The sequence below is a fragment of the Echeneis naucrates genome, chromosome 5 (genome assembly GCF_900963305.1).
Source record: "Echeneis naucrates chromosome 5, fEcheNa1.1, whole genome shotgun sequence".
In the NCBI taxonomy this organism is placed as follows: domain Eukaryota; kingdom Metazoa; phylum Chordata; class Actinopteri; order Carangiformes; family Echeneidae; genus Echeneis; species Echeneis naucrates.
In genome coordinates this window covers 12,208,516-12,223,073 of record NC_042515.1, presented here as the reverse complement: position 1 = coordinate 12,223,073, position 14,558 = coordinate 12,208,516, and the positions used below count along the sequence as shown (strand labels likewise).

Below are 14,558 nucleotides of genomic sequence, written 5' to 3'. Positions count from 1 at the left end.
TAAGATAAGGGAGGAGATACACCAGAACAGGATGACGGGAAATTCTTTTCTGGCATGAGCAGCTGCTCTCATGAGAACATTCTGTCACTTTGTCGATGCCAGATCCTGTGTGATCCTCACATGTCCACACAAAGCACTGTGTATCTACATATATTTATATATATTTATTTTCTCTCATTTTTATTTTTGAGGCATTAAACAACTTTCCTTTATTAATTCCTTGTTTTGGACCTTGAACAAAATAGATCAGAATGGCCTTTTGTTTGAATGTGAAAAAGATTCTTGGATTAATTTTTTACATTGTGTGTAATGTCAGTGCGACCTCTGTTGTTTTATTTTTTTATTTTTTTATTTTATTGATTTACTACTATTAAACAATTACATATTTAAAAAAAAATCGGAATACATGCCCTTAAAATATACATTTTTACTTAGATTCCAATTCCTCTCATTTTGGTAAACATTTGTGACTATGTATAAGCACTAAATTCTTAATGGAAAAAATGAAGGTTTCATACCTGATTGTTGGCCACAGCTTGCTGATGATATGGGGAGAACCTGTTCTTGGCAGGGTCCTCTGATGTCGGGCTGAGAGGCTTGGGATCTGACATGGAGCGCTGGACACTTTTTATGGGTCTTGGTAGAGTCTGGTGGCGTTGGGGGGATTCAGCAGTAAAAGCCTTCTGCTGGGGTGTAACATGGGCTTTGTTGAGTTTCTCCTGGGACACAAATGTCGTCTCCAGCATGCGATGGGGTGACAATGGAGATACAGGAGAGTATAGCACCTGGGGAGATTTCGGGGGTTGGCGAGGTGAAGACTCATGTTGCTGCTGTTGATAGCCAATTTCCAGTGGATCTGGTTTCCTCCTCTCAAACTTGGCAACCCCTTGGAGTCTTGGAGAGGTTGGATCTGATGTATTTGCACCTACTATATGCAGACTTGTGGAGTATGGACTAATAGTTGTAGGGACACTCAGCTGAGGGGCTACCACTCCCTGAGAATGAGACTCTGGTTCTGTCTGGCAGGCCAGACTCTCTCCTTTGTGGGTCCTCTCAGGGGCGGCAATATAATGTAACAGGTCAACCTTGGAGGTCTCTGCCATGGTAATGTGGATTGCAGGTGAAACTCTGCCTAGCTGGTCGGGCTCTGTCTGGCATGATGAATCATTTGTGGTCTGAATGGCTATACTTGCAGAAGCCACTTTAGACAATCCATCTACTTTATTCTCACCACTTGATTCAGAGTGCTTGGATACACGTGATCGCCTGCGCCTTACGGGCTGCTGATCCCACTCACCCTGGTCCTCCTCATCAGTCTGCACACTGCAATCAGCAATGCGTCTTGTTCTCCGTCGTCTGTTCATGAATCTGTCTTCTCCATCTTCATCATCTGTTTGCACACAGCTGTCTGCAATTCTCTTCACAGAGTCCTCCTCTGAGTCATCCCTGAGCCGAGGCATGGAGTTCTGCTTTTTCATTGTCTTGGAATCAGCCTGTTTGTCGCTGCTCCTCAAAGACATTTCAGAAGCAGAACTATGAATAGGTCGAGCTGCCACCACAGCTTGGACAACTTGGCCATCTTGCCAAAATTGAACACTCTGTCCGTCTTGTTGAATGACTCTACCACTCTGGTCACATATAATGAAACCTTGAGGGGTACCTCCTCCAACAACTACCCCTTGTATAGCACCTTGTGCAGATGTTGCTGCTGCGACTGCTGCTGCTGAAGCAGCGGCTGCTTCTGCTGCTGCAGCAGCTGCTGCTGCCTCCACTGCTGCAGTTTTTTGTCTTTTCTGTTCTTCCAGTTGTTGCTGAAGCTGTTGCTGCAGAGACTGAATTTGCTCGAGCTGCATTCTCTGCTGGGCCAGTTGTTCTCTTTGCATTATGAGCTGTGTCTCCCGCTCTGCTTGCTGTTGTTGTAGGACTTGCTGTTTGATTGTCTGTAATTCTTGAATCTCACGCTGAACAAGTAACTGTTCTTTTTCTCTGTGTCTCTGAAGCTCCATACGATCTCTTTCAAGCTCCTCATGTAGGCGCAGCTGCCGTAATTTCTCAAGTTCGACCCTCTCTCGCTCCAACTGCAGCATGTGTTCTTGTTGCTGACTTAGTCTCTCATCTTCCTTACCTTTCTGTGCATCCATGGGAGGAGAAAGTTTGGAACTTTGTGCCATGGCAGTACCATGAGGAACAGCTTGTGTCTGGCCCTGTGGCAGAATTAAAGGTTGAGGTTGAGGCTGAGGCTGAACTTGAGATTGGTTTTGAGTAAGAGATAAAGGTTCTGTCTGAGTAGGTAACTGTTGCAGCTGCATTGGAGCCTGTGCTAGCTGGGCAGTTGGATTTTGCCCTTGAGCTTGAGAAAGGGATGTAACACACTGTGAGGTAAATTGAGTGCGGTCTGCCTCCTGATCTTTTGTGGTTTGCACACCTGGGGGCGGTACATTTTGTGCTCCCAAGTGTGCTGCAGGCTGGGTTGGTGGAATTGTTGCAGCTGTTTGTGGAGCGACTGTTGTTAATGGCTTCCCAAGGTACATTGGAGTTTCCTGATGTGAGCTGCTTGCAGCCGGCACACTTCCTGATGGTGTTGCTGATGAAGGATACTGATTTGGAGGAGGGTAGGTGTAGGGTCCCTGTGTGGACAGAGGCATTCGAGGAGTAATTTGAGGCAACCTGGTTAGACTAGCCAATGGTACAGCTGTTACACCTGTGGGGTACGGTCTGTAAATTCCCCTGGGCATGGGGCGCACAACAGAGGCAGGCTGGGTGGTAATTGGCAAGGTAGAGGCAATAGGAGTATTTATTGTGGAATATATCATGCCATCACCTCCTCTCATTGAAGCAGGGTACAAGGCGCGTATACTTGCTTGTCTGGCATTTATTAGGTTTGTAAGAGTTTGGCCATTTGCTGTTGGTCTTCCATCTGGGCCATACAGTAGGCTTGCTCTTATTGAAGCTAAGCTTTGCTGGAGATTAAGCCTACCTAAAGGTCCACCCCTCCCCGCTCCATATGCTACCAATTCAGGGTTATTTCCATATCTGCTCCCAAACTGGTCTGCCGAGTTCAGAGCTGCACACATGCGACTAATCTCCCTGGCAGTGGTTGCACTGTAGTGAGCCAGATTGGAGTCCTGTGATACCGTCAGGTCACGTGAAATGTATGCATAGTCAGAATTGATATTTGACATAGAGCCATATCGGCGAAGGGGTAATGAAGGGCCAGCAAAATCTCCTTGGTGACGCAAGTCTGTGTAAGAGCCATACTGTGCTCCCATGCCAAGATATCCACCATCATATGCCTCACTCATGCTACTAAGATCTACTGCCAGACCCCCTGGGACATTGCTCGGATATTGACTAGCATCAGTCATGGAAGGCAGATTCGTATCAGACATTGAAGGCTGTATTCTTCCTGAGGGAACTATGGGTGGTTGATATGGTTTACGTTCCTCTGTCACTCCTTGTTGCTGTTGTTGGCTAACATTGTGGTGTGGTGGTTGAGAAGAGTGGGCTACTTGAGAGGTTTCTGTGGTGGATGTTTTATCTGAGGATACTGCTGGAGGCTTTTGAGTGAGTGATCCTGAACACGAACCAGCAAAGGGCAATTTGTAAACAACATCACAACAAGCCACCTGGTTCTCTGGTTTGATCTGTCCTGTGAGATCCAAGACCTGAGGAGGAGGAGGGGGAGGGGGAGGAGGCTCCTCTCGTTTAACAAGTTGAGTCACTGTTCCTACCTGTGATGTGTTACTTTCATCAAGCTGTACCATCATAACATGGGGCTTACCTGTGGACAAGTTCATTACCATCGGCTTATTCTTCAGCTCTAAGGCAACTCCACCATAGATTTCATGGGAAATGCTGGAAGCAGGAGCTCCAGACACTGATGGTGGAGCCAAGGGAGATACTCTTGGTATGGCACTGGCAGTCACTACAGACTGGGCACTACTTGTCTGGCTAACTACAAGGTCTTTTTTCATCAGCAATGGCTGGACTTGATTTGCCAAGTTGTAACGAGCATAAGAGGATTGCTGTTGGTGTTGCTGTAGCTGTTGCTCAAGGAGTTGTTGTTGCTGCAAGAGCTTCTGCTGCTGTAACTGCAATTGTTGCTGTTGAATACCGAGGTTCTCCAGGCAAGCATCAATTTTGGGAATAGATGGGTCACTAATCGGTGGCTTACTCTGGGTTAAACATACAGCTGATCCAACCCCCTGCCCCAGATCCACACGGTTCTGCAAAGGATCTCCATACACCACTGGCTGCTTGGGCTGGGACATGAATGTTGAGCCTGCAATGGTGACACTAACAGTGGTTGGTGTAGATATAGATACATGGGGTTGCTCTTGTGTATTCAGGTTCATAATAAGAGGTTGCACTGCAGTGTGTCGACCAGGTGACTGTTCTGATCCCACAGAGTATCTTCTTGTGTCAGAAGCGAGGGATGTTAGATCCATCCCTTGATCTGTCATTATGATTGGTGCAGGCCTCATTGGGGCTCTCAGATCTACTACATTAGCGCTTGGATGTCCCTGGCCCTGACCCACAACCTTTGAAGTCCCTGGAATACTTGAGATTTTACATAAAGATATATTTTCCACAGATCCACGACCATGTGCAGTTGTAGTCACTGTGGCAATGCCTACATGTTGAGTCATCTGTGAAGAATGCTTCGGAGACTGGTGTGATGCTTGCGTCTGTGGTGATGTTGGTAAACTTGTCAACGAGGGCTGTGAGCTATACAACATTTTACAAGTGACCTGTGTGGGTGATGACAAAGGGGAAGTAGAAGAATTTACGGTCTGTGGCTTAGCAGGACTAGTTACATCTGAGGACATTGTTATCACCATCACGGTTGAATCTTGAGAAGATTGCTGTCTTGCAAGACGAGGTGAAATTGCCCTCTGAGGTGAATGAGCTCCATGGGGGGGTGTAGCTGATGTAGCATCACTGGGTAGGGATGGCAGCTGCCTACCACTGCCACCTGTGGGTCGAACAGATGGCATATGTGTTGGACTTTGTGCTGGGGAAGTTGTAGGGGAGACTGGGGGACTAGGACCTTTGAAAAGGGAAAAGACTTTGGAACTTATAGAGGATGTGCCAGGGTCAGCTTGTGTATGAGTTGGCCTTTGGGACCCAGGTCTGCTGCCAGAGGGCACTGTGCTTCCTGCCTGTCGAGTGGTAGCAGTCTGACTAACTTGGGGCTTGGTTGTGGCACCTCCAACAACACCTTCAATTTTGGCACTCTGTGTCATCATCCTGTTTTGTGTTTCTTTTGATAGATGCTGTGCTGCATGAATTCCTGCAATTCTTGGATCACCTCCTGTTGTGGGGAAGGACACAGGAGCAGTAACCTGTGTTGGGCTTGAGCCAGGGGTTAGGACAGTTCCTGCTTCAAGATTGTGTTTACCGTCAGGCTGAGAGACAACTTTCTGCTGACTACCTGTTTGTATCTGCCTCTGCATGCGTTGTGCTTTCTTCATCATCTCCTCATACACCTCCTCTGCACTTTTTAATGTCTTATCAGATGGTGACATTGCTGAAGTCTTTTCTGTAGGGGAGTATAATGACGTGAAGGTTGGAAGGTTATATTCATTTCCTGATTTGTAAAGCTTTCCACCAATCATCTCAAAGCCCTCTGCTTCGGAGTCAATAGAAGGTGAGTATTCAGAACATGATGACCTATGAAGCTCCTCCATCTCTGCAGCCTGTCTCAGCTCCTCTGTTGGCGATGCATCCTCAATAGGTGAAAGATTACTTGGGGGAGTCTTGGATCTTTCTCTGCGTCTCTGCGCCCGTAACTCCTCTTTGTCCCTTTTTGTCTTACGAGCAGTACTTCGAATTCTCTGTTGCTCCAGATCTCTCATCTGCTCCTGTTCTCTGAGTAGTTCTTCCTCCTCTCTGAGCTCATCCTCTTCAGATGAGTCCTCTATAGTGGGCAGCAGTGGCCCATGGGAACGATGCCGAGCCTTTCTCTGCTGCTTTGCCTCTTCCAGTCTAGCCCTACGACTGGGGCTGCTGTCACTGTCATCCTCCATAGATGATACAGATGTGGGGGATGTTCCAGAGGTGTAGCTGGGAGTGGTGGCAGGCAAAGTGGATGAATATTCCCCCTTGGACCGCTCCTCTGGAGAACCAGTCAGACTCTCCATCTCTAGCTCAGGTTCTCGTAGGTCATGCTCTGTACTGAGCTCCATGTCCCGGTTAAAACTGTTGGTGTTATTCAGCTCAATTGTCTTAAAACGTCGAAGGCCTCCGGCTATTACAACATCTTCCTCTTCATTTGCCTTGTATGCATCTTCCGATACTTTGCTGTCTTCCTCAAAACTGTTAGATTGTTGAGAGAGGCGACGCCTGTCTTTGCTCACATCCCCACTGGTTTTATGTCCTTTTTTTGTCTTCTGGTTCTCATACTCCTCCACCTCCTCCTCATCAGCACTCATCTCCATAATTTGCCTTCTCATGTACTCCTCATCTGTTATACTTTTGTGTGACTTCTTCTGTCTTACCGGCAATGGCGAGAGACCACTTTCACTGCTGTCCTCCACATAATCGTGGCGAAGCTTACAACTGAGATCATCCTCTGATTCATCCCTTGCTGCATCATCGTCAGGACTGTTGTCTCGGTCCCCTCCAACCAACAATGAACGTGGCCTGGATTTCTGGTCTGAGGTGTTGTTAGGCTCTAGCAGAGGCTTCATGGAACTCTCTAGCTTGGTGATTTCAGAAGGGATAGAAGCACCTCTTTCATTAAGCTTAATTTCTTCCTCTCGGATCTGGCCTGTAATTTCCCCTTGAGAGCTTGAGATCCCATCAGAAGAGTATCCAGTATCACTTAAACTCTGAGTACTTGACTTGTTGTAATCCTACAGAAACAGAGAAAAGGGCAAAAAAAAAAAAGAGTCAGAAGTGAAAAAAGGTGCAATTTATATCATATTGAATCATGGCAAAGTCTATTACAAGCCTCAGTGAACACCTTGTATCTCACTAATTTATTTTTATGGTAATTAGGAGAAGTATTAATGTACCAGGTCTAATACAGATGTAATAGTCATTAACACTGAAATATTAGTGACTAATTACATAATAAAGAGCAAACAATTTAATACAGTAATACTCAGGGCTAAGGCCAAAATCAACCCAAATCTTTAGATTGTATTTTGCATTTTAGTTTTAAAATCTATAACTTAGAAATTCACTGTTATCACAAAATACTTTAAATATTTAGATTTTAAATGATTATATTCACAAAAGAAAATGTAGTCTGAACCCAGAGATTTATTTTGGCTCGTTTGTGAATGTAATCTTATTTCTCAGTTCATGCAAGATTTATTCAAATGATTTGGGTTGAGTTTGTCTGTAAATGTTATGTACACAGAGATGGATAAATACACTGACACACAAAGTGAATATAACAGACAGCTGAAGATACAAACAACTACAGACAAATGTCATTGGGTTACATGCTTGATTGCCATCTTTGACGCATTCTCCATTGCATTCTTCGAACCGTTGAAGAATAACGAACATGCTTAGAATGCTGAATCATCACAAAGTGTCACATTAACAAAAGCTTGCATTTGATACAAATGAAATAAAAGTGAACAAAATAAAGTGGAAAAATTGGAGAATGAGATGAGATGATGTCAATAGTGATGGCTGGGATGATGATGCAGTAATCAAGATGGTGCTAAAAATGATATTATGATGAAGAAAGTTATACTGATAGGGTGACAACAACACAAAACAATGGTCACTATTACAAACTAACTTTAGGTACTGGTGGTCAGGATAAACAATATGATATAATGGTGGTATAATAGGTTAATGGAATTGATGCTAATGAAAAAGTAAAGTGAAAAGAAAAAAAAATTATTAATCAAATAAAAAACTACAAAAATTTAAATTACAAGATGAACAAAAAACTGTGTTGATCACGATGAAAATGGCATTAATGTCAATGATGTCATTGTTGACAGTGAGAATGAGAAATTAATACAGTAGTTCAAATGGAGTAAAAAAAAATTATAATAAAAAATGTGGATCAAGAGTAACAGGTGAAGGCAAGGAAGTTGCAGGTAGCTCACTTCGTGGTGTCTTGACTTCTGTGCATCTTCAGCTATCTTCTTGTCTTTTGGTGAAGTGACTGTCTCAGACAATGTCTTCTTTGGTGAGGTCTTGATATCTTCTTTCAGAGATTTAGATGCGACTTTAGTCTTCTCCTGGCCCTGCGGGTGTTTGCGGGCCTGGTTGTTACCTGTGGGTTTAGACTGCGTGGGTATTGTTTTTGAAGTGGGAGAGGCCTTGGCGTGGATAGGTGCGGCTTTACCAGGGGTGGATGAAGCCTTGCCAGCAGTAGGATAAGAAGGGCCCTTCGCCTGAGCAGAGGTCTGCGAAGAACCCTTTGTCTGTGTCTGCCCTTTGGCCTGGCTTTGGCTCTTTACTTGGGTGGCGGACTGAATAGGACCCTTACTTTGCGCATGGGATTGATTAGGACCTATCATTTGAGGACCCTTACTCTGAGCTGTGGGTTGTGTAGGACCCTTTGTTTGGGAAGGAGGCTGAGTTGAACCTTTGAGTTGAGGAACAGGTTGGGGAGAACCCCTGGTTTGAGGAGATGCTTGGCTAAGCCCCTTGGTTTGAGGGGCAGGCCCTGCCTGTTTCACAGGGGAGAGGGGGCCACTTACTTGGGGACCCGATGGTTTCTGCTGTTGTTGAGGAACTGTGGATCTAGGCCCTGAAAGTTGATTGGGCCCCTTCTGCTGAGGTGGTTGCTGATTGGCTGTTCCAGGTGGTCTAGGGGATCCTGCAGGCTGTGCAACAGGAGCTGGAATATCTCCCAAGCTTCCTGACAGAGCCCTCTGCGTCTGGCAGTTCAAGCACAACCATTCTTTCTTCTGGAAAAGAAGCACAATGAAAACAGCAGTCAGAGTTGTCAAATTAGTAGCTGAAAGCATGTGTTTTCTTCTAACACACTCTGTTACACATGGGCATAAACAAAAAAAGATACCAATCTAAAAACTCAAAATGTTCTTTTTCCACCTGGTGCAAAGAATAGGTAGTTCAATGGGCAACAGTCTGATTAAGTACACTCAACATTGGTAATTCCTTTGATGCCGACACTGTCTCAACAGATTATTCGATTATTATGTATGATTGATGGGTACAGAAAAATAAATGTGTCTGATAGTTAAATAAATAAAATCAGAAAGTTGTTGTCTGAATGTTCATGGAGTGCCAAGGACTCCGTATAACAAGTCGGAACAACTGAATATTTGAAAGCCTGTCCAAACAAGGCCTTTCATCTCCTCCAGATGACTTAATCATTTGACAACATTAAGTACTCTGAAACAGGGTACACAGAGGAAAATTACTGTGTGAATACAAATTAACACATCTGTTATGAGATTGGAGGGGTGCAACTGTCATTGCATCTCTGATGGGGCTCGCAGTAGATGTAGCTGCAGAAGCAGGATTCGTCTTTCACACTCAGCCTCACTGGGTTGTATGTTCTGAGATAGTTATAGATTCTGACATTGCTAAGAATCAAGAACAGAACCAATCAGAGGCAGGATATTGCCAAAAGCAGATTCAATTCCAGGTCAATGCAGTAGATTGATGAAGCTGGTCAATGAAAAGAAATGGGTATATTACAGGTCAAACAAGCTGAAAAGAGAGGTTGCAGCACCATGTTTGTAAAATAACCCTCCATTTCGATAATATTCATTCATGCTTTGGGCCCGCACAGAAAGTGTTGTGTCACAGACTTATAAAACAAAACAACTAACCCCATAAAAATCTCTGCTGCTGATTACAATCTAGCCTGAAATCAGTTCTTTTATTTCAAAAAAATCAATAAAGAAGGTGGAATTTAACAACATGGCCAGGAACACGAAAATAATGTAGATGTTCAAAATTGGTCATTTCTACTGCAGTCAAGAGCAGTCAAGTAAAGATGATAAAGAGAGTTTTATATGGATTATTCATTTCTTCAAACATCTTTATATCCTCCTCATGTTGCAACCGAATACAAACAGCACTTAGCAAACTCATCGAGATTCTGACCCATCTGTCATGTTTCTGACAAACAGGACATCCTAAAATAAGAGCTATCTGCCTGAACAGCATAAATCATTGAGGAAAAGACATCAGTGCAAGACAGAAAAATAAGGTGACAATCATGTAGTTGGCAAAGAATGTCCTAACACTGTAGCCTCAACACAGGGAACTCAATCTGGACCTCAGTGACCAGCAATTGATAAGACTCCAGATAAGTTCTGAGAGAAGTGGAAACGTCTCTTTTTTCACTTGGTCTTGACCTGTTCTGAGAAACTGAACAGGTCCAATGTGGTGGAAACATTGATCATTTGCTGTCTAGGCTTATTTGGTGTCCTCTGGATTCTCTTATAAACATTCAATATTCAATGACCACAGTAAAGGGTGGATACCGTCACAGGACACTTTGTCCAGTAAAACCCACAAATGATTGGTCGCAGGCTGAAGTGAGTTGTGCGTGGCAAACCTTTAACAACAATTTACCAGCAAAGGATGGACAAAAGGGTGGAAAAGGAGGAGGAAGGTGGACATACTGAACATGGTGGCCACAAAATATATAATATTTCCTATATGTGATACACACATGACAAATTTAAATCCTATAGGCTACCTACTGTTTTTCACAGTGGTCACCACCATTTGGATGTTTTGTTTGAGATGTTCAGAGTTTTCATCTGTCTGCTGTTTGGTGCTGTGCAGATACAACGTTAAGACAGCAGGTTTATTAAAGACAGCTTTATCAAGAACACAGTAATTAGAGTATTTGTGTTTATCGTATTACACTATAATGTTTATAAAAGTCAAATTTTATAGAGATTTGCTAAAACAGAAGTACGCCTCATGTAGCTCGTGATCAATGGAATATAATACATCTCACAGTCGGAACATGACATACATATAACCTCATAATAACTCAATTACACCCATTACGCAACTGAAGTGATAAATTATGCAACTCCTGCCTCAGAAATGATGCCATCTGAATCACGAATACTGTGAAAATATGCTGTTCACCATGGATAATGCTGCAGCAACCGTAGGAATAGTGTGGGCAGCTTCAACATTTTCCAGCACAAAAGGAGATAGAATAAGAGCCTGGCAAACACAGTGTCAGTTTAGAAACCTTTCAACAACGGTAGAATCCTGAGTGCTTTTGAGAACTGCGCTATATCTTCACTCAGTTTGACAAAGTGACATTCTTAAATGCAATAATCTGCCAAAACCAAATATAACACATTAACTATGGGTACTGTAACTTCATTTAAAATATTTGTGTAACCTATTATTTTTACTGGTGCTATTTTTTCATTTGAGATTAAAACCTTTCTTGACATTCCCAAATCCTGCAGGAAACTGTTCGCTCAACTGAGACCATGATGCGTGGATGGAGCCACTGGCATGCCAAACAGACAGACTTGCTTTGTTTTCATCTCTCTTATCTGCTCTACTGAGAAACTATATATAAACAGGTGCAGTACCCTCAGAACTAGCCATCTGTGTCAGCCCATACACACACACACACACACACACACACACACACACACACACATATATATATATATAAAGAAAAGTTATGTTGAAATGTCAGTCTGTGGACAGCTAGTGCCAAAGGGGAAGGGCTAAAAAAACCTACTGAAACTATATAGCAATATAAACAGAGAAATCATTGTGTGTGCGTGTGTACTTTGTGTACAAACATACATGAATATGATTATCGTATAATCATCCCAGCAAAAATAAATAATAATAATAATTTAAAAAAATCAACCCCTGAAGTTACTTCGAACCTTTTCAATGCTAATTCCCATCCCACTTTTCTGATTTCCTAGTTTGTTGATAACAGTACAACCGCATTAGATAACTAAATTGAGTACCTCTGAACAGTTTCTTTCACAGTGCAGATTCCTTCCTGCCATTTTGACATTGTTATACTCCGCTCTTTGCTCCAGAATCAGCATAACACTACTGTGTGGGTGAAGGGAGAAAAGAAGAAGGCCAAACGAAAGATGGTAGTAGCAAATTATTCATGTAGAGTGCTTCAGTGTATACAGCAGTAAGGCTGTGGGCCGTGCTTCCCACCTCTTCCTACACTGTGTGGAGGAAATCAGGTCTGCGTAAGGGACTGAGCCTGTGCACTTCTGAGGCAGGCTTTTAATGCACTCTCAAAACAGCACGACCAATTCACTGTAGCAATCTCTACTTTTTAACTGCCCCCTGAAGAACAACCTTCCCACAGCTCAATACTTAGAAATTACATTGTAGCCAAAACTACAAAGCAGACACTAAACTAACATGGACTTCCAACTTTTTCATTTTCTTTCTTTTTTTTTTTAAATTTTAATTTCACGGGGGGAAAGGGGTCCACATCGAGTTTTTGATTCTGCTACTGTATGTGTGTGCTGCTCTGCGATGTGGCAGTGGGAGGATCAGTTTGTTAGTGAGATCATGTTGTTAGTGAATGAGTAACCTCATTAAATGGCAGGAGGCTGACTTGTCTGTTCGGTGGAGATTGTACTTAACCTCTGCTCTGAACTGTAACTCAGATGAAGCGGGCAGGACTAAACACTGACTGTAATCCATCAATTGCATTTAAAGCATTTAGCCTCTGCACCTATTCACTGCATCATGAAATGAGTTGAACCAAGTGATTTTACAACATATTATTTGACACACATTTTGACACTGGCAATAAATCCTCCTCCCCCAAAGTATTTTCCTATTGCTAGTGCAGCTATGGCATCAATGGCTTTATTGCTGTAATCATATCAACATGATGAATTAAAAATTTTAGCCTAACCCTTGGCATAAGAGACACAGGGAGAATACTTGGGTTTAACACAAGCTGTCTCCAGATTTTCCTGATATTGACAACTACGATGCTTAATCAACTGTCCTGTATGTTTGTTTTCATATGTTTCTATCTATTCATTCTGAGAAAATGTGTCCTCAATACTAAATGTACTGCAACTTATCAAACATGAAAATACAAAACACATACACAAGACAATGAAAAAATCCACTTAAACATGTCTGGTCACTCATGAAGATGTTTAGAGAGTAAAAAAAAAATGTGTAAAAGTGTAGTTCTGTTTGTAAATGCTTTGAGACTGCAACATAACCAAGTAAGCACACATACTGAGATAAAGTTAAACATATAAACATATAAAGATAATGGCCTTTTCTTAAGCAGCTGTAAACACAGCTTTCAGAGCAGCACTATAATCCATCAGATGAATTTACTCATTCATCTTCTATCGCTTATCCATTTCTGGGTCACGGGGGTGCTGGAGCCAATCCCAGCTCACATTGGGTGAGTACGCCATCCAGTCCAGTCTATCACAGGGCCAACACACAGAGACAGACAGAGACCAACAACCACTCACACTCACACTCAGACCTATGGACAGTTTAGAGTCACCAATTAACCCAAACCTGATGTCTGAACGGTGGGAGGAAACCGGAGTACCCAGAGGAAACCCACGCACGCAAAGGGAAAACATGCACGCTCTGCACTGAAAGGCCCCAGGCCAGGAACCAAACCTGCAACCTGATTGTGGGGCAACAGCACTAACCACCATTTCACCACGCTGCCCTAATCCATCATATTTATTATAATGTAAGTGTATTTGTGTGGTGCATTTTTCAGTGTTGTTTTAGGTAGTGCAGTGGAGGCGAGCGTTACAGCAAATGTGACTTCTGCTTTGTGGATTTTTCCACATTTAAGTTGACACAGTACCAAGACTGAGGCAGAGGGAACAGTTAGTGAGTAAGGCCGACTCTGCCACAGGAGACAAAAGTGGATACTGTGACCACCAGCAGTATAGTGATGTCATCCAGTCAGCTCACAGTTGGAAAAGTTGCCCTTTCACTGTCAAAATAATGAGAGATGGAACACCACAGGGTATCACTGGGAAAAAGTCAGAGGGATTGATCCCATTCCTATAGGTTGATCCCACATTCTGGAGAGCTTGCTAAGACATTACAGTCCTGGTCACTTATACAATGTTTGAGTGAGAGTGGACTAAATATGTCTGTGTATGGGCAATCTGACGCCAAGTCTGCAAATATGTACAGACGAGTCTGACAGTCTATGCAAGGGCAGTTGGGTATAAAATTCACCAAGTTCTTCAATGAAGCACAGTAACAAAGTCAGGAAGGAAAGAAAACAGATAAATGATCCACACTGTAAACAGCTAATGTCAAGTTAAACGCTGGTTTGTGCACAACAAATGACATGCACAGATGGAGCTTCTTAGTTGCTTATTTGATTTAGAAAAGCACCACCTGAATTTAAAATCCCACCATGTTTACTGACTCTTTTAATTTGGAATGATCCAGTAAAGGGGGAAAAAAGAAAAAGAAAAAGAAAAAAAATCCTAAAATGTAATGAAGCAAGAAAAGCAAGCACTGAAAACAAGCAGATGATCTCCAGGCTATAAACGTGTTGTGGACATTGTAAAGAAACAACTATGAAGTACAAGAAGTAGCTGACTTACTTTCGAGAAACTTTC

At 42.9% G+C, this 14,558-nt stretch overlaps 1 protein-coding gene across 1 annotated transcript in view; it reads right to left on the bottom strand.

Moving 5' to 3' along the window:
* bsnb (bassoon (presynaptic cytomatrix protein) b) overlaps nt 1-14,558 on the bottom strand; it is a 54,124-nt gene that overhangs the window by 5,352 nt on the left and 34,214 nt on the right. Inside the window, exons 4-5 of the mRNA XM_029502548.1 lie at nt 8,079-8,888; nt 519-6,857 (exon numbers count right to left, since the gene is read on the bottom strand). Coding sequence (XP_029358408.1) covers nt 519-6,857; nt 8,079-8,888 — 7,149 coding nt within the window. The remainder of the gene's footprint in view (nt 1-518; nt 6,858-8,078; nt 8,889-14,558) is intronic.